We start from the raw sequence: 20,556 nt of genomic DNA on the forward strand, positions 1-20,556 counted from the left end.
AACATCCCTGTTGATGGAAACCTGTGCCAAATGCTAGTGATTACACTATCAAGATGAGGTTCATACATGTACAGTATCTAGATAGATGGTGCACTGAAGTTGGTGGAAAAATGTGCAAATAACAATTTATCTAAGGGATCTGAGTGGGGTATGAAAGACTGAAAACACTGAAGATTGAGAAATAGTTGTGTCAGCAGATGGTGTGTTTTGGAAGAAGTATATTTAGAGCTTTGATCTTAAAAAACAAGATATTTAATAAGGTTGGTATTAAATGGGATTTTGTATTACAGCTAATCTACTCATGAGATATAACTAGCTGGGTAGTCCAATGAGTGTATGTAAATGGACAGAAAGGTTAGAATAAAATAACTGTTCATATAAAAGTCATTATCAAGTGAATGTAAATAAACAGAAAATGCTTTACATAACAGAATCCACATGTAGCCAAGGAGCACTTAGTTGATACTCTATCCCCCGAGTTACAATAATTAAATGATGGAAGAATATGAACATGAAGGTACACTGTCTGTATATGAAACTCTGTCATCCAATGGCAATGATGAAAAATCTTCGTAACAACATCTAAAATGAGGTGTCTTCAGGTAATTACTTATTTAAACCTGACACTTGAAAGTTCCCTAATGTCTATATTACTTACGAACTGCAAAGAGGTAGAAATAAAATTTGGGAAGAACATGATAATGATTTATACAACACCTTTCCAAAGGATATTTGAGACTTCTTGATCCAGGTTTTGTAAGTTGGATCAGAATAAAGAAAGAAAGAAAGATAAAAATGAAAGAAAAGACAAGAATGAAGGATCTGTAAAAACCCAAGGATCCCATAAATGAATACATGATTCCCTTCCCCTTCATTTTCAACACAGAGTCACGTAGAACATATAGAAGTAATTGACATTAACATGGAAGAGAAAAGTTAGTAACAACAACTAGAAGTAAGTTAAACGTGAATGAATCCTGATCAGGCCCCACTGCTATGCATCTCCTAAATAGGAAACTAGTGTGAGTGAAAATTCTTCAAATACAAAATGATGCAAAAAGAAACTCTTGAAGTCAGCTAAAAGGTTGAGGGTGGAACACAAATATAAAGTTGAGCTTCAATAAGCTAAGGTGTCAAAAAACATAAAAGCCATACGGTAAAAAAACTAAATCAGATTGCAAAGTAATTTTTTTTCTTGATTAAAGGAATTAGGAGAAAAAGAATGACTGAGAGCTAATAATTCCTGTGAAGAAGCATGCCTTGAAATTAGTTAAATCATATGGAACAGTGAACAGAACTGATGACAGGTCAAAGCCTAATTATATTTTCTTTTGGTTTGCTGACCCAAGCTGTGCTGATGATCAATGAATAAGCAAATAGGCAAACTGCAGTAAAAAGCAGAATGTATGGCAAATTAAAGAACACATTAGGCTTCTATGTCACAGATTATGTTTTCTATTTTACCCTTGATGAAATGTAAAGTATCGTGTAATATAATCATTAGAATATAGTTTTAAATGTTTTTGGTATTACAGCTAATAAATTAATTTCACTGGTTTTGTCAAATGTTTATTTTGCTGAGATAATTACTTTTCACTTTAAAATGGATTGGGAAAAAGGACTTTTGAAACAAACGCACATTATTCTTAAAATAATGGAGAGGCAACTTCTATAAATGGAATTCATGAAGAAAAATAACATCTCTCTATATTTGTTCTAATGGTATACAACATACTTCACTCTAAAACTTCATTTGAAAAACTTGGCAATGAATGACATGAGGCTCATAACTGTATTATATTGCTAATATTTTTTTAAAAAATTTGCTTTCAGATGTAAACAGTCACAGTTATGTAATATAACAGCATATTTGGTGCCTTTTATTACAAAGTAAATTTTAAATTTACCAAATAAATCTTACATGGGTTCAGAATAATTCAATGGTAATTGTACTTTATTTTTGAAATGTGCTCTTTATAAATAACTTTTGTCTTTACAAGTTATTAATTTTATAAATACAAATTCTGGTGTGGGTTACGCAATGCCACCAAACTGGAAAGACTTCAAGTTCACCTACTGTTTTATTTAATTCAATGAATTTTTTTTCCTCTATTTTCAATTGTGTCATTTTGTTTAAAGTACAATAAAAATTATTCATTTATTATGTAACTACATGTACATATCTTCCTTCTTCAAATTGCTTTGGCCAAGTTTACATACTAAATCTTTCAAAACTTACGATACTTTATGCTAATACTACATACAAACTAAATGAAGTTCTTAAGCTTTAGGTGCATTACATCTTACCCAAAAATAACATAAAACCACATAAAAAGTATGAAGTACTGACACAGATATCATGAGGAATGTAGTTATGGACTTTAGTGAAAAGATACAGGTGGCTAGAAGTAAACAAGTAACACCAATTTTACTTGATGCCAATTAAATATCACATATAAATGGAATATGCTAAAAATAAAACTGAAGAAAGCTTTAAACAATTATACTTGAGAATTAAAATATTTACTGATAGTGTTTAATAAAAAAAAACAATTATGATCCTTGAAATGTATTTATAAAACTGTTTTATACATCTAATAATTATATTTTTCCTTTTTAATAATAAACTTAAAATAAAAATAGTGTGATAACATATAGTTTAAAATCAGATGTTGTTCAGTTATTTTAGGTACAAGAAATTGATTTACTTTGTATAGTATAATGAGCTTGATTTACACATGAAGGTGAAATTCTGTATTAATGAAAAGTAAAGTTTAAACTGTTTGTATGTTTAGTTCTTTGTGCAATATTATAATATACAGAAATTATATGTAGTTGTAATGTTATGACTGTTGCAAAGAGAGATTTTAAATATTCAGTAGCATTAAAATAAAAATATGATGAAAAAAGTGCTTGGTCTTGTCAATACATTTGTGATATCATTTTGCATATAATTTATGCTGGTTGAAAAGTTACACCACAAATATATGCACATATTTATAAACAAAACACTTGAGTACTTGCTTTTCTGAATTTTATGTAGTTCATTTCAAACAGCAAGGTATTTCGTGATATAATCACAATTTTCAAAGAATAAAAAATTCAAATTGCACCATCCACTTTAATAACTATCTCTAGTTTAAAGAATTAGTAGAAAGTTGTTGTGTAGATATTTTTTAGCTTATAGAGACAGAAAATAATGTGCTATTCTAGATACTCCATAGGTTACAAGAATAATAGATAATCCTGTACAATTTTATCTATTTTTCAGTTTACAGAACATGTAAGTATTATACTGTGACAATATAACTAACCTGTAGCATACTAAGCTAGCAGTCATTTCAAAAAAGTAACAAAATTTCTTGTTAGTTTAATTAATTTTATATTTTATAGCAACAAAATTCCAAAGGAAATTGCAAGATTGCAGTAATTTTGAAAGTTGAATTAACAATATATTTTATTTCTAAGTCTACAAACCATGTAAAAGTACCTAATACGTGTTACAAATAACATTAATGGAATAATGTAAAAGAAGAGGATGAGGTTCAGGTTTCCTTGTGAGTTTACTTCAAAGAATAAAGATTTCATATAACACAAAGAGTGACTTGCAAAGAGATGATAACATTGCCACTGATTATATTTTAGTTTTTATAATCTTAAACTTCAACAATAAGTCTCATTTTTGAATGATTAGAGCAAAAGATGCACACGAATGCAGGAATGCTCAGCTCCTGTTGTTTATCACACATTTAGTACACAGAGCAACAATACACTCAGTGTATTCAATTCATAATGTATTTACTATAGTTAATAAGTTTATCCACAAATAAAATAAGCTGTTACATTTATCAGGGTTCAATTGATCAAAACATACAAACCTTGATTTTGTCAAGACATCATCCTCTTCAGTCCTAGTTTCAAGATCTTTTTGTGCTCGTTCTAAAACTCCCTTGTTTTTTCTGCTCCAAATATTAATTTTCTTGATAGAAACAATAATTCATAAACTGAATGTATACATATTTCCACACAAAAATAATATATATATATATGTATATACACACACATATGAATGTTTGATTGTACATACAACAAAACTTTTGTTATTTTTTAAAATCTATTATCACAATTTTTAAAACATATATGAATCTCAAATATACACAGAATTAAAACTATATATATAGTGGTATATACTTTATGAAGTTTTCAAATTATTATCTAGAAAAGAGAAATAGTATTGTAATTTTAGTTTATGAACAGTAAAACAAAACAGGAGAAAGATAACGGTTTCAAATTAATATACTAATTCTGTGTTTACATATTACAGTTTTGTTTATTGTTATTTTCTTAAAATTCTACCTCCCATACCAAATTATTTGGAATGCTATCCCTGATTACCCTCACCTTTGCAAGAACAGATGAACTACCTTCTTTGTACAGCATTCTCTTTACCTGAAGACAGTAATAATAACTGCTCTCAAGTTTTCAAATCTGTCTAATTTACAAAATATATGCATATATTTTGAGCTGTACTTTAATATTAGTGTTAGTTCTCCCAATGACTTAGCTGCCTTTATTCAGTTTAATGATGCGTAATCTTTCAAAATCATATTATTGTGCAATGGTGTACAATCTTCTCGATATCAAAATGATGTCTGCTGTTTTCAGGGGTCAAACATTACCTAAGTAAGTGTCATTTGTCACCACAACACTGAGTTTCACCATCAAATTTTCATAAATGGTAGACATAATTGGCTGCTATTAATTAATTAATAAGCAATCTATTACATAATTTGACACTTTCCAAATAATCTCATCTCAGTTTGCCTGATAATAAATCTTAATCTTTAGACCAATTCTCATTTTTACAAAAATGAAATAAATATGAAGTTTCTTCTCCATATGAATACAACATAAAGGTACATGAAATACTGAACAATTTGTTAATGTTTGTGGAATCTGACTACTTACAATAATTTTTTTACATATTTTAATGTCTAAAATCTTTGAGAGAGTTCAAACCTAAAATTAATCAATTACGTGGAAACAGGAATACCTTAAACTTTTAAATTAGAAATCTTACTAGAGTCCAAATCCTTCTTCACAATCAATTCTAATAAAAGAGTAGATAATTGTGTAAGCAAGGATAGTCTTAAAATTAGGTTGGCTTTTTGAGTCATAAACATAAATACATAGAGCTGGGTGATCAGTGACATTTGTTGATGAATTACATTCAACTCGTTATTCTCACAATACTTATAAATATAGCTGGACAATTAACTTGGTTAATCAATTGCTCATGAGCATCGATTAGTGTTACATAAAATATATATTTCATTAATTAAAGTTAATTAACCAGTATTTTCAATCATTATCTTAGCAACAATAACAATAAAAGTGTTTCTCTGCTACTAGAAAAAAAAACTTTCTAATTAATTTGATGATGCTGACCCTAAAAATCATACCAAAAATTACTGATCACTTCAGGTTTTCAAATTATAACACATTTATTTCACTGATAAATGTGGCACTGGAAGATAAATCCCATGAAATACTGGATTCATTGCAGGTGCAGTATCTGAATATTTAATATACTGTTTTATTCTGCCTAGATATCAAGAAACATTAACCATACAAAAATAACAGTCAGACAGATGATTTTTGGGCTCATGCTAAATCATGGGAACTGCAACTGTCATACTTAATCTGTTCTTATTTAGCTCACTACGTCAGCCAGACGTGCAAACTGTACAACACACATCAAGCCCATTATTTTTCTTACACCAAAAACAGTGGTAATAAGCTACCTTTACCTTGTGTGTAATGTTTTTCCTATGTAAAACTAATACTTTTTTTACAAGTAAAATTGGTATAATATTTTATACCTGATTCACAAACATAGCAAGAGGAAGTGTCTGTTCCTCATCATGAAGAGAAAAGGTGGCTAGAATCATCCACACGCAAAGCAAACTACACAGAAACAAAATAACTAGGTCCCTGAATTAGTGAAAAAAACAGGTAGAAAGGAATCAACCACCTGGTACATGAAAGCAGGAACTTCATTAGTTAACTTTTTAGTACAACATGGTTCACAACAGCTCAATAAGGTTGTAGAAGCTAAGTCTTCATAATACCAGAAGTACATTGCCACAGAGTGATATGATGGGACCTGTGATATGATGTGAGCTAAGATGATAACATGAATAAAGAAAGTGCTCCAGTTACCATTAAGTTAGTTGGAAAAGATGCTTAAACAGTAATGTATGGGCCTCTGGACTTTTAAATTTACACTTTACTTTTTGCACATATTGTTGGAAATTAACATTTTCCTTACCTGAAAAATCCATTTCCTAAAAATACCTTTCTGTACACAATAGTTTTTTCTTTTGTGGATGCTGTTAGCCTTGCACTGTGTCCCACCTAAATCACATTTTTATGTGGACTACACTAGTACATGATGTAATTATCATACATCAATAGCCCTTCACTTTGTACACAGTAACTAGAATTCTACAATGGTGTAGTAAAGGTGTCACTTTAAACAAGAAAACCTAGATGAGCTCCTTTCAGAAAAATCAGAAGGGAAAAGCCCATAAAGCATGATATCCAACAGTGAGGGATTACCACAGGGACAAGACAACAAGACATATAAGATACCACATCCTTCTCAAGCAAACTATATTCTTTTCTCAGATGGAAGCATGAAAAAAGGAAGGCAAAAGTAAGCTAATGTATAACAGGTATGACAAACCAAACAATTGCACACAACAGGTATGACAAACCACACAATTGCACACAACAGGTCAGATGGATATGAGATGTAGTGCGACTAGATCAACAAACTCATGATACAATTTGGTATGTGCTCTGTTTCACAATATACTCACCATATATACAGGAATAGAAACTAAAGTCCCTTCCTGCCTCTTCAGGAGAACACTTTGCCCCATCCACCTGGTAAAACCATCACGAAAATGGCATACAGTGTAATAAGAGGTGACTTTCACCTTACTTCCCACTGCACTGTGCTGCCAGCTTGGACTCTCTCACAACCAATGAAGAAATCTTAACATGAACTACCCCAGTAGGTAAGAACTGGTAAGTGATAAAGGTGTCTTGTGTTCTACTGAAAGACATGGGGGAGGATTCTTGTTGGGGAGACTCTGGAGAGAGCCTGGACCCAATGAGACCTAACCACTGCAAATGCATAGTCTGGAATGAACACATATACAAATATACAATAGATACAGAAAATTCCATCTCAACAAACTAGTATATATATATATATTTTTTACCTTAACTCTAACTGTAGTTAAGTCATTTGTACCAAAAGTTGAAAAATATGAAATAAAATAAAAAGATACATTTTGTACCAAATGGTTTTAATAGAGAATATCCTGGTAGATGGGTCCTATTGGCCCATGTCAGCTGTCTCACCCTCTAAACTAAACTAAAACTATTACAAATAAATTAATTATCAGTAGAATCTTAAACACTTCAATTAAATCTCCTATAACTCTTTTTTCAAGAGAAAAGTTTGATATTTCAGCTTCTCCTCATTTGACAATCCACCTTTTCTAGTAACCTTTCTCTGAACTCTTTCCAACAATTCAATATCCTTTCTAAAGTAGGGAGTCCATGACTGAATACAATAATCCAAATGTGGCATAAACAGTTACCCATAAAATGAAATTATAACCTTTTTAGACTTATATTAAATGTTTCTGTAGATACAACCTTTTTTTTTTTTTGCCATATCACAGCCGAGATGGCTTAAGAGACTGATAAACCATAACACCAAGATCAATTTCTTTCATAATACTGTTAAGATTATTCTTATCCAAATTTTACTTATAATTCAAATTATTATAACCCGCATATAACAATTATAATTAAAACCCATCTGCCATTTAAATGTACAACTTATTGAATGACCTAAATCCTTCTTCATAGCTAGCAACACCCAAGACCTTAATGTCATCAGCAAATTTATGTGATAACCATTCCTTCATCAATATCATTCATGTAAATCCAAAAGAGCAAAGGCTCAAAAACTGAGCCTTGAGGTACTCCACTTGTAACAGCCCTCTGCTGTTAAAGATGTGCAAAGCAAGATTTTCCCCTAGTAGTGAAATCATGTTGACAATCAAGTAAAATTACAAACTTCATTAAATGGCTTTGTACAGCATCTTTTATCAGACTTTTCAAAACTTTTCCTTTGACTAGTGTAAGACTAATGGACTTATAATCACTGGGACAATTTTTATCACATCCCTTAAAATGAGAAGTGACATTAGCTAATTTACTATCCTCTGGTACCTGCCCACTGTTCAAGGACTTACAAATAATAGTAACAAGTGGCTCACATATCCAATCCTCAACCTCCTTCAAAACTCTTGGGGAAATATTATCCAGCCCAGAAGTCTTATCATATACAAACTTCCCAATTTTTCTTAACCAGCTCAGAATTAATGCAGTCATTTTCCTCAGTCTTGTTTCCAGCTATAAACTGTTCAAGATCTGAAATACTGCTTAAATATTTATCAGTAAAAATTGAAGAACAAGCAGCCATCTCATAACCATTAGAAACATATCCTTCAAGGGTCCTACCTCCATCCTAATATTTTGTTTACCCTTACTGTCATTTTTTACAGTTTCAGCCAACCTTTTCTCATACATCTTTTTTGATGTCCTAATTAACAATTTCACCAATTTTCTTGATCTTCTATAATCCTCTAAACCTCCTGTCATACCAGACAATATAAAATCCTGAAATTTAAGATGCTTTTCTTTAATTTTATCTCTTATACTCTTTGTCAGCTAATCTAGGTTTTTACTTAGAATTACCCTTTTATTTCTATAATGAATACATCTATCTCCAATATTTAAAATTTTTCCACATCTTATCAGTGTCTACAAGTAGCTCAGCTGCTTCACAACAGATAACTTTTATTGCATCTTTTCAAAATTTGGTTTTCTTGAAATTTGTAACTAAAATATCATTCTTCCTTATCTCTATATATATATATAGCAAAACATTGAACCTAACAAAGCAATAATCACTTACACCCAGATATTCCCCATTTTTCTAACAATTCTATGTTTGAAGTTAACAAATATAAAACAGCATTGTTTTTAGTAAGTTTCTTAACTAATTGTTGGAGAAAGCTTCCTGAACAGTTTCCAAAAACCATTCTCCATCCATGCCTGAAATGAAAATCATCTATAAACATGACTTCATTATCAGTTGAAATTTTAATCTCATTATAAAGTTTCTCACTAATTTCATCAGTATCACTGGTGGTCTGTAACAATTTTTTTTCTCTTTATATCTGCTAATAGAAACTCAAATTGATTCAATCTCCTTGCTATTATCTTTGATATCCTCAACTTCAACAGAATGTGACTCATGTATTATCTATAAAGCCACTCCTCTTCCTTTCTTCAATACTTTATCCTAATTAAATAGCCTGTAACCCTGTATTTTAAAGAAATTTCTATCACCAAAATCACCTGTGTTTAACAATGTTTCATTTATTCTCATTATATCAAAATCCTCCATTGCTCTAAAGTCACCTATTTTATTCCTTATACTTCTAGAATTATAATAACAAAAAAATTAAGCCCACTCTTAGAAGTACTTCTATAATCATTTCCTATGCTTTTCTCTGCTTCTTATTCTCTTTGCTTTCAGTTTATCCTGGCATTTACCATTTTCTACAAGTTGATAACCTCCCCTACAGCCAAGTTAATAGCCCTAACAAACAAGTCAGTCTCTTCCCTATTCACCAATACCTAGTAACTACTTATTACATAAGAATATTTAAATGTAAACCATCTATTTTAAAAATCTGTTAGTCCTTACAGATTAACATAAGTCTAGAATTTAACCTTAGTGACTTACTTATAACTTCATCTACACAGTATATTCTGGACTGTATCCCTGATAAAATTAAGTTATGGCCTTTTTCTTTAAATGTCTTTTCAACGTTTTATACTAATTATACAGCTGCTCTGACCTCTGGTCGCTTTTTTTTAAGCTTTTATTAAAACGTGTAAATCAAATCCCTTCATCATGCACTACAAGTTTTGAAAGATAAAAAATGTCCTCTGACCTACTTTTCCCTGTATCATTAGCTCCTATATTCCCAATAAAAACTACATCTATACCCCCTTTTATTATATCTCCTGCTCTGGCAGTTTTATCCTCCACCTGTGCCTCTGAGCTAAGTAGCATAATTTAGTTTTCTTGCTATTTACCCCACAAATTATTCTTTCTAGGTGTTTTGTCAAAGAATCACTTAAAACTATAAGCTCTTTATCATCCACATCCTTCTCTAATCCTTTTGTTTTCCTTCCATCCAACAGTTCCTAATCTCTACGAGCCAAGAGTTGAAATCTGTCCCAAAACAGAATAATCTCATCACAGCTAAATCCACTGCTTTAGCTCTAACAGTATCTTTTCTAATTTCCTGCAAGTCATTGTTGGCTGATGTGTCCCTTACCTTAAGCTCCTCTTGAAATCCAGCTACCATTTCCCATTTGTACTTCTCTTTATGTATTGCCTCTACTTGAATTATGATATTCTTCAACTTCCCCTCTTGCCTACAAACTCTACATCTTCACTACTTCCTTAAAAGTACATAACAGCCCACAATTCCCAAATACAAACCACTCATTGAACCCATCACATGTAACAAACTGTGAACACTTAAGCCCAACACTAGTGTTACCCACTGTATTCATAGTCTAGAAATTAATACTCATTACTACATGTATGTAACAGTAGTCTATTGCCAATACTTTCTTCTTAAGCCTGATGTTTAAAAATCAAATGTATTAGTTTTTTATCACTATGTTTACATTAAATTAATTAAGTTTACCCTTAATATTTTAACAGTGACAGATAACTAGTCTTTATTTGATGTTTATATAGTATTAATAACCATAACACAATGTATTTAGCCTGATTTATAACATATCTATAAAATGAATTTAAACTAATGGATCTAAACTAAACTCGAGTGAACAACATAATCCTCAAAACAAGAAGAGACAATTAACTAGTGTTTAAATTGTATATGTTTAATAAAATAATGCATTTGACCTATTCTACAATTTACCAGTACGATAAATTACAGCTAAGCCTAAAAGTACAATTACATGTCCTAAGCCTTATCTAACATTACAATACCTGTTACTATTACACATCTTGAGCCTTATCTAACATTATAGCACAGGTTGTATCACTAAGCTTTTACTTAAAACTAACCCTTCTATTTTTATTTACCAATCTTACTAAATCTAGTCAATCTTTCATTATTCAACTCAAATCACTACAAATGATAATATTAATAGAGAATAAAATTTAAAAATTTATAATAGTATAAAAGTTTATCTTTCTCTCCTCTGTAGTGCCCTCAAATAGCCTGATCTGCTAGCCTTTTCACACCTGATTTAATTTTGTTTTGTTACTTTACAACTCAAACTAGACAAGCTTAGACTCCATGAAAACCATCTATCACAGTAAAACATCTTAATGTAAACAAATAATCAAGTTACAATAACACCATGGTATATATGCATGGCTGCCTTAAAGTAGGACATCAAATATCACAAAAAATGTTTTTATTTAATTTCTTTTTCATTTAAGATTTCTTACATCACTTAACAAGTTAACAATTTTCAATTTCAGTTACTTTTGTTGAAAAAAATAACAATAAATAAACAATATACATAAAAAACAAAATTTAGAATATATACATGAACTCAGGCCTTTTGTTGTCAACAATGAGGCACTCTGACAAAATAATTTGTGTTTAATTTAAATATCTAATTTAGAACACAAAAATATATCAGGTACTAGAAGAATGTTTCAAAACTGCTGTAATTTAACTGGCTTTCTTATTAAGCTGTAAACAAGGTATAAAAATTCTGATAGTTGCTTAAAGCTGAACATAACAATCACAAACAATGAAATTAAGGCTAAAAATGTATTTACAAGCATCAAAATATAATAAACCATACACGGAACCCTACCAATTAAATCTTGAATGTAACTCAGTAAAAGGTCATGACATGCACACTTTGACATAGAATTAAGTGAAAAGTATTTTAAGATATCTTCAAAAATAAGCACAAAAATTAGAAAATAGGAAAATTAGTCACATGTCAAACTAATGAATGAGTTATATGTAAGTGATTAATAAGCCTGACAATCTATGAGTAAGTTCTACAGGTCTAACTGCTTTCTACTATTCTTTTAGCCAGTCAAGCATTTCTTCACCCTACACAGTACTGTGTCTACTTTCTACAGCTGGTTTTAGACACATTTCTACACAGATCTATTTAAAATGTACCAGAACAAATATAAAAACACTATTTTATAACAACAATATGGATATAGTTTCAATATGCTCTTGCAAATTTACCTTTTCTTGGAAGCAAGGAGTTACGTTTCCAAGTTCCTTTTGTAACTTGGCTTGCTTGAAGTCTTCTCTTTTTCGGAAAAGTTCTGCTTTCAAGTCAACTAACTAAGTGGTGGGATAAAACTTTTATTATTACATCTGTAGGTATTTTATTAAAATTTATACTGTATGAAAATAGGATGGAATTTTAATACATGTTGACTTATACCTCACAATATGAACAGAGACTATCTTAAAAGATTTATTTTACATTTTAAGATGAAATTATTAGTAGTAAAAAAAAAAAATCATAATATTACATTGTGCATCTGTTTGTATGTAGATTTTTTTTTTTTACATGCACCCAACTACTCTGATAAACAAACTATTGAGATTGCTTACAGTTAAGTATTTTCAGTCACAAACTTTATGAATTTTCATTTTTACTTTCAGTCGATTAATGCTAAGAAAAAAAAAATTATAACACTGAATAGTCAAAGAATCAAATTCTTCATACAACTAACATTTTATAAGTGAATAGTAACTTGTAGAAAATAAAAGATCTGAAACACTGTCTTTACCCACTTGTGACTTTACACCTAAAATTCACAACTTAAGAGGAATGGCAAAAGTATTACAATTTGCATACTTTTTTTCCACAAAGTTAGGCCTGTTGGTTTCTATGTTAGGAATCCATGGTTCAAGTGTAAAACAACTTTTTTCTCCATTATTTATATTCAGATGTTAATGATATGTCAAAGTTGTTTAATATGTTTAGGAAGTTGGAATGAAAAACAATTATAAGAGAATATTATTAGAGAAAATTAAGTGGAAACCTAAGAAATACTACCAAAAGTAAAGTATTTTAAAAGGTAAACCAAAGAACTGTTCTATGTTCAAAGCAAAACTATTTTCCTATACAGAAAATGTATTTCCAATAGGTATTTACCCCCTCACATATAATAAATTATTCTCATTCAGTGCTGCCCTTTATATGGAAAATGTCTTTTTATGCATGCCACAAGCTTTTTATCTCACCTCCATTGGAACTGATGGATTTCAATGTAACCCTCATGCAAATCAACATGTGTTGACCCCTTCACCTTTAAGAGTGCAACATACTCTCATCATGCATGTGACCCCCTCTATTAAATTCTACCAAACTATCAGTTTACAGTTTGATAGAAGATGAAAGTACTGGTTTCCTATGGGGGCGAATGGTGGGAAGTGTAAGAAAGATACATATCTATCAGATATACATTTTCAGTATAGGAAAATTATAACTTCTGATATGATACTTCCACTCACACAGATAGCCAAAATCCCACACTGAATAGGTGCAGGGACCAGTGTAAGAAAAAGAAGGAAGTATCCTTCAAAAGCATTGAAGCACACTCTCTAAGAGAAGAGTGTCAGATTTTATGATCTGATGTGGGGGACACTTCTGAACCAGGCATACTGTTCGTTCATCATAGAAAGATGTTGCAATACAGGTTGAAAATAGAGGAGCACATCTGAGTGGAAAAGAACTGGTCATGTAGTGATCTGAACCATATAATATTTATGCAACTCTATTCCAGAAAATATAAAAGAGGATAAGGTTAAAAGGATATGTCCCAGGTGTAGAGTAGCTAATTTACGACAGACTGTACACAGCAAGTTAACTACACCCAAAACCCATGCTGCTAGGAACTAACATCCACTCAGGGATAGGATGAGGATCATACTATCTGCAAGTCCACTACAATTCCAAATCTAGTAACCAGATGCCAACATTCAGTGGGGGTGGGAAAGAGAATTATACCAGTAACAAGTTAACTACAATAAAAAAACAAAGCCACCGAGAACTGACATTCACATGGGGGTAGGAAAGAGAATCACAATGGTGGCAAGTCAACTACAATTCAAAATCTTGCCATCTGATGGCAGTAGGAAAGAGATTCATAGCTGTCTTCACCTCATGTTCATGAGGCTGGAAGGAATTAAGAACCCCCAGATCCATGAACAGGGCATATGTTAATATACAAAACTGACAAATCAATCCTGGAACCTGACGTCTGATATCGAAAAGATGTCTGCATAATGTAAACCATTTCTCTCAAAAGTGAAATTGATCAGAACTGCCCCAAACAGCACTATCCTCGGAATAATAAGCATTGAAGAATAGAGGAAAGAGAAGACTCATAATAATCTGCAAGTACCTCCACTGTGATCCATAACATGGATAGAGGAATAAGAGTACAGTTGAAGAAAGAATAGACATCTGTGATGCACATGTGAGGACTTATGTTGATTGGTTTAACTTTGAATCTAAAACCCAACCACTGAGAATCAACATCCACATAGGGGTAGGATGAACAATTGCAATCAAAGGAGTGAAATGTAATTTTGGCAACTCACTCCCATTTATGTTTGTTTCATAATGGAGAATATTACCTTATCTACAATAGCAGAACACCACCACCCTGCTCTCAAACGAATGGTCGTATAATCCTTTTTATGTTTTTTTTGTATTTTGTAATTCATTAACCCATTCAAGAGGATATATTTATGCTACTTACAGCAAGAAGCTCAGCTTTAGACCAAAACCCATGCCCCCCTACATCGCTAAAGAGTGTGTCCAAGAAACATCTAAATCAAGATGAAGAGAAAGTGGGGCACCTGCTGATGTGTGAGTCATGCTAATCACCAATGCAAATTATTGGCAAGCAGAGAAGGAAGGGTAATAAGAGCCAATATAGGATCCCTTGCAAGATTCCTTTGGCCATTGAAAGCCTGACCTAAAGGGATAAGAGCTACATTGGAAGATCGCATCCATAAAAGTGGTAGAGCTTTGAGAGCTGTAATAAAACTAAAATTCCCTTCAAACAAATGGTCAAGAAATGGATAGATCGCAGTACGTAATTCTCCAACTTGATGAACCACTCCACTATAGGTGCCTTCTGGAGCAGCTGATGAGGATAATAGATAGATTTATGTTTGGAACAAGCTAACAGTAGCCAGTCATCCAAAGAAAGAGGAAGATGCAACCAGAGAGCAAGTAAGCAAAAAAATGAATGCTTTGACCACCCAACAAAACACACAGGGTTAAAGTTCAGGAGGTTCACCCACATTACAATCAATCCCAAGGTGGATAATAACAGAAGATTTCAATGACAAGTCTCTTCCACCTGCAGTCTGGAAAGTAGTGCCAGTATGATATCCAAAGTGGGAGCATGGATCACAGAATTCCTTGTAGAAATACATATATATCAAACAAAAGTGTTAGGTGTAAAATATGTAAGTGTGAGAAAAGAAAATAAAGACTGGAAAATTAAGTTAAAGATTTCTTCAATGAAAAAAAAAAGTAATGATGAAGAAATCCCATTTTGGAAATTGAACTAATAAAATCATGAAAGCAATTCATAAGAAGAGCATCAAAAGAAAAAAATCTGAACATGAGTACTGCCAAATGAGAAGCGACAGATTAGCAGAATGGAACAGAGAGAGTCGTGTGCATTCTCACTGGGTTGATACACAATAATTTGCACAAGAGATGCACATTGAAATTGACTGGTTCCAATGCAGAGGAGATGAAAGGCTTGTGCCATGCACAAAAAATTTGTATATAAAAGATGTACTAAAGGAGAATACCTATTTATTTGAGTTCAAGTAATGTAACATATCAGAAATCTTTATCCACATGCACAATTCCTGGTGCCTGGAAGGTATTACTGTAATATCTATCTTTAAAATGAACTGGGAGGACCCAAGAAATTATAAGCCTATGAAACTGACTTTTGTTGTTGGTAAGCTACTGGAATCCACAATAAAGAATCACTTAGAAAGCTACCTAAAAGGTGGAATAGAATTTGATTACAAATTCTCAACACGGTGTCACAAATTTATTACAATGTGCAGGACTTTTTGTCCTACCACTAGCAACAGCACATTGCTTGAATGGCTTAAAAAGGTGATCAGTAAGAACACTATTTCTTCCATAATACTATTAAGGTTATTCCCACCAATATTATACTAATAATTAAAGCAATTTAACACTTATTCATCCACCTCACCAAATAATTCAAATCCATGTGTAAAATAACAGCAACACCCAAAAACTTAATATCATTAGCAAGTTTAATTACTTTACTGACAACTTCTTCATTTATGTCACTGATGTAAACCCCTCACAAAAAAGGCAAAGGTAACCTACTTGTGACATAAACCCAGCTTAACTGAACTCCATTTAAAACAACCTTTACTTTCTTCCAAAGAGCAAACCTATCCCTCCACACCTAAAGAGATAAATTGTAACAAGCTTTTTATGTGCCAAATGTTTTTCTGAAAATCCAGGAACACTAAATCTATATTTGTACCCTTATCACCATAAGTAGTACTCTCTTTAAACAAATCTCTACAAAACAGTAAGTCAAGATTTTCCCATAGTGAAATCATGCTGAATGTTAAACAAAATTTTACATTTGGTTAAATGTCTTTGCAAAACAACTTTTATAAAACTTTCACAAACTTTTCCCACCACTGATATAAGGCTACTAGGCCTATAATTACTGGGACAATTTTAATCACCTCCCTTGAAAAAGAAAAATAATACTAGCCAACTTCCAATTATCTGGCAACTGTCCACTATTCAGAGAATTACAAAAAATAATAGCCACTCACTCTCACATGCAACTCTTCAGAACCACTGGGGAAATATTATCTGGGTGAGAAACTTTATCATTCTTTAAACTTCATAAAAACTCAAAGAACTGAATAGAAGATTATAAAGTTATTGATTACTGAGAAAAAGTAAACCAGGACACTTATATGATTGGGATCTAATTAAATATTAAAAAATATCCTTGCCAGATTTAGATACTTGGTCGCCGTATTATAAATACGAGTAAGAAACAAAAAAATTAAAATTTTAAAAGAAAGTGGAGATTGTCGTTTAATGAAATTGCTATAAGTATCCAAAATTGAATAAATTAAAAAGAACACAAACAAGTAAAGCAATACCAACTGGACAGACCTTAAAATGATTTGTAATCCCTACTTTGATAGACATTGCAGTCCATATGGCTTAAGTGCTGTTATACTTAATTTTTAAAATTTTATTTCCTACTACTAACAGAGCATTGCTTGTAAAACTCCATTACTTACCATAATGGGAAAAACAACATAAAGTTTAGGCTCTAGAATTTTTATGTTAAACTTAAAATTGGAACCAAATCGTGAATTTTACAGGCATCTTGTAGTTAATGTACTATGGGTTTAATTTTGGCAAAAGAAAAGTCACTGTCTGTAGTAAATAACACGTTTAATCAATGAAGATTGCAATAAAAACAAAATGTTTACAAAATATCAAAACTCTGTTATGAAGGATGTGAAGGATGACATAAATAAACCTTTTTAAACAAAAGACATGTACATAATTAGTCCACATCAAAGTACTCCCCTTCCACACGTACATATCTGTTCCACCAGATTAGGGTATGGACTTTGTCAATGTTTTCATCATTTAGTGATGTAGACAGACACCACTTCTTTTACCAACTTCAAGTGACTCATTTCCTTGTTGAAACCTGTTGAACTACTTGAAAACAATCTGTCATTATACCATGTGTTTTTGTAACGGTCTTCCCAAGCTTAAAATAAAATTTCATGTTTGCTCACCATTCAAAATTTGGGATTTTTGGAGAAGAGTGGAAACTCTTTCTAACACAAATGAAGCTCATGTTACACTGGACTGTAATAGCTGGATCAGACTCAGCATGCACATTAGAGTGGAATGATGTAATAATATCACCCACTTGCATTCCACCACTATCACTTGTTTGTTAGTTGTGAGATCATTCACCAAACTATTTGATTGGCCCTTGTACATGACAGGTCTTGCCAAACATTAAACAATCAGAAGTTGTAATGATTATTTCCAGAGTTTACACAAAACATCATTATTATTTACATACAACTACTCCTTTGAAAAATAGTTTTCTAAGCTTTAATTTACTAAATTAACTTACAATTATTTGCATAAAGACAATATACTTATGACCAGGTGAAAGTTCATATTTGTTTAACAAACTTAAAAATTAAGTAGAACAAATACAACATCATATAATGACATCTTCTTGATATATTATTTCAAAATAAGTTTGAAGGCTAATTTATTATTCAAGTTACCTCTTGTTACTTGTCAAAGGCTACTAGTGATGAGTGGAATTCACCAAACCAGCATAATTCTGTGACAAGTGTTAAACTTAATAATAATTTGGAAATATTTCAAATTACCGTAGATATTAACTGCCTATGTTATAATCTCCCCACACAGATATCCTTTGTGTTATTCTACTAAACCAAAAATTTACCAAAATTGCAGCAATTGAGGAGTTCAAATGCTAGTGGTTGTGTTGAAATATTTTGATAGTTTGAGACTTTGACATACCTTAAAATGAAATTACCACTCAGAATTTCCTATACATTACATTAATGATAAATTTGATCATATATACTGACGTGTGAAGACAGGGGTTTTATGCATAAACATATATTCCACAATTAATTTTGGTTTATTCCTATAATAATGTAATCACATACCAAAATAAACATTATACATTTTTTTCTGTAAACTTAGTATGTCACTTTATTAGAAATGATATAACTTTAAAGCAGTATTGAAATTACTTGAGAACAAGCTAGTTTTTCATGTGATATATCTAGTATATTATTTAATATGTACATAATAAAATACAAATGTGTGAATGTTTCAAAAGTCTATTAGATCATATTGTAAACAGTAGCAATACAAAATGCTTTTGTTTCTAAAACTGTGTCAAAGTGATTTTTGTATAAACCATTTTATAACTGACAACCTGACAATTGCATTTTTTTTAGATTTATTCCCAGTTCATCTAATTATATTTAGTCTACTGCTAGCAGGAGTAGATGAGCTGAAATATTGCCTTGATTTCTGGGGAAAAATATAATGTTTTCTATTTTCACTTATCTTCTGTATGTATCGACACCATATGTTAATAAAAACGTAAGTACTTTAACATTCATAATATTCATATCTAGCTCTTAATGAAGATTTTTCCTTAAATTTAAAAACTATTCTCAAATCATTCTACATAAGTTCATTTTTAATGCATCAGACCTAAGACATCTTTACTCTTAACTAATTATTAATTAACTTACCCTATATCAAATGTTATTTCAGTGGATGTGGCTCGTCCTGTTTACCAACTTAGAAATAATCATTAGAAAAATTTTAAAATAAAAAGTTTTAATTTACTTTTTATTTTGTAACCAATGAAATGTGAAACGCTCATTTCATATTTATAACCTCAATATTTATATCATTAAATTTAATCTCCTACAGGCTACAGTGTCAGAGAAGGTTATAGATGTGAGTATAACTATTACACTGTATAATACAGAAATACTAAAATGTAAAACAAATCAAAATATTTTATTAAGCTTAAGTGTTAGAATCAACAGTTAACGTTGAACCGTGAACATTATTTTAACCCACCCCAACTGTATAGAAATATTAAACTAAAACTAAAAGTATAATCTTAAAAAATATAAGCTAAGCCTAAGTTCATTAGCAAAGTATTAAAGTTCAAAACCAAAACACAATTATTACCGAAGCAGAATTGACTGGAATCTTTTTCTTAACACTGTCCATATTATTACTGAACCTCTAATTAAAACTTTCAGACATAGTACTAGTCCTACCAATACTAATTACTATAAAGTGTAATTGTTAGGCACTTAACCAGTAGAAACATAAACAGTTGTTCCTCGGCTAAGTACGCATGCGCAGAATAAGCTGCGCTTTTATGTTTTTAAGTTTTTTTTGTTTTGTTTTTTTAATTCCGCGCAAAGCTACACGAGGGCTATCTGAGCTAGCCGTTCCTAATTCTACAGAGTAAGACTAGAGGGAGGGCAGCTAATCATCACCACCCACCGCCAACTCTTGGGCTACTCTTTTTATCAACAAATAGTTGGATTGATCGTAATGTGATTACGCCCTCACGACTGAAAGTGCGAACATGTTTGGTGCAACGGGGATTCGAACCCGCGACCCTCAGATTACGAGTCGAGTGCCTTAACCACTTTGCCATGCAAAGCCATGCGTTGTTAAGCATTTTTATTCCAAGAA

The 20,556-nt window shown here is 31.4% G+C and overlaps 1 protein-coding gene across 2 annotated transcripts in view; it reads right to left on the reverse strand.

The window, feature by feature from the left end:
• LOC143257571 (coiled-coil domain-containing protein 174) overlaps positions 1-20,221 on the reverse strand; it is a 59,541-nt gene extending 39,320 nt beyond the window's left edge. The window contains exons 1-3 of one of the 2 annotated variants that reach the window (XM_076516445.1): positions 20,038-20,219; positions 12,429-12,530; positions 3,879-3,979 (exon numbers count right to left, since the gene is read on the reverse strand). In XM_076516445.1, coding sequence (XP_076372560.1) covers positions 3,879-3,979; positions 12,429-12,530; positions 20,038-20,079 — 245 coding nt within the window. In that variant the 5' untranslated portion in view covers positions 20,080-20,219. Of the gene's footprint in view, positions 1-3,878; positions 3,980-12,428; positions 12,531-20,037 lie in introns of both variants that reach the window. The other variant, XM_076516444.1, reaches the window with a different exon arrangement.
• Positions 20,222-20,556: the final 335 nt, after the last annotated feature.

Source organism: Tachypleus tridentatus, chromosome 7 (genome assembly GCF_004210375.1).
Source record: "Tachypleus tridentatus isolate NWPU-2018 chromosome 7, ASM421037v1, whole genome shotgun sequence".
Lineage (NCBI taxonomy): Eukaryota > Metazoa > Arthropoda > Merostomata > Xiphosura > Limulidae > Tachypleus > Tachypleus tridentatus.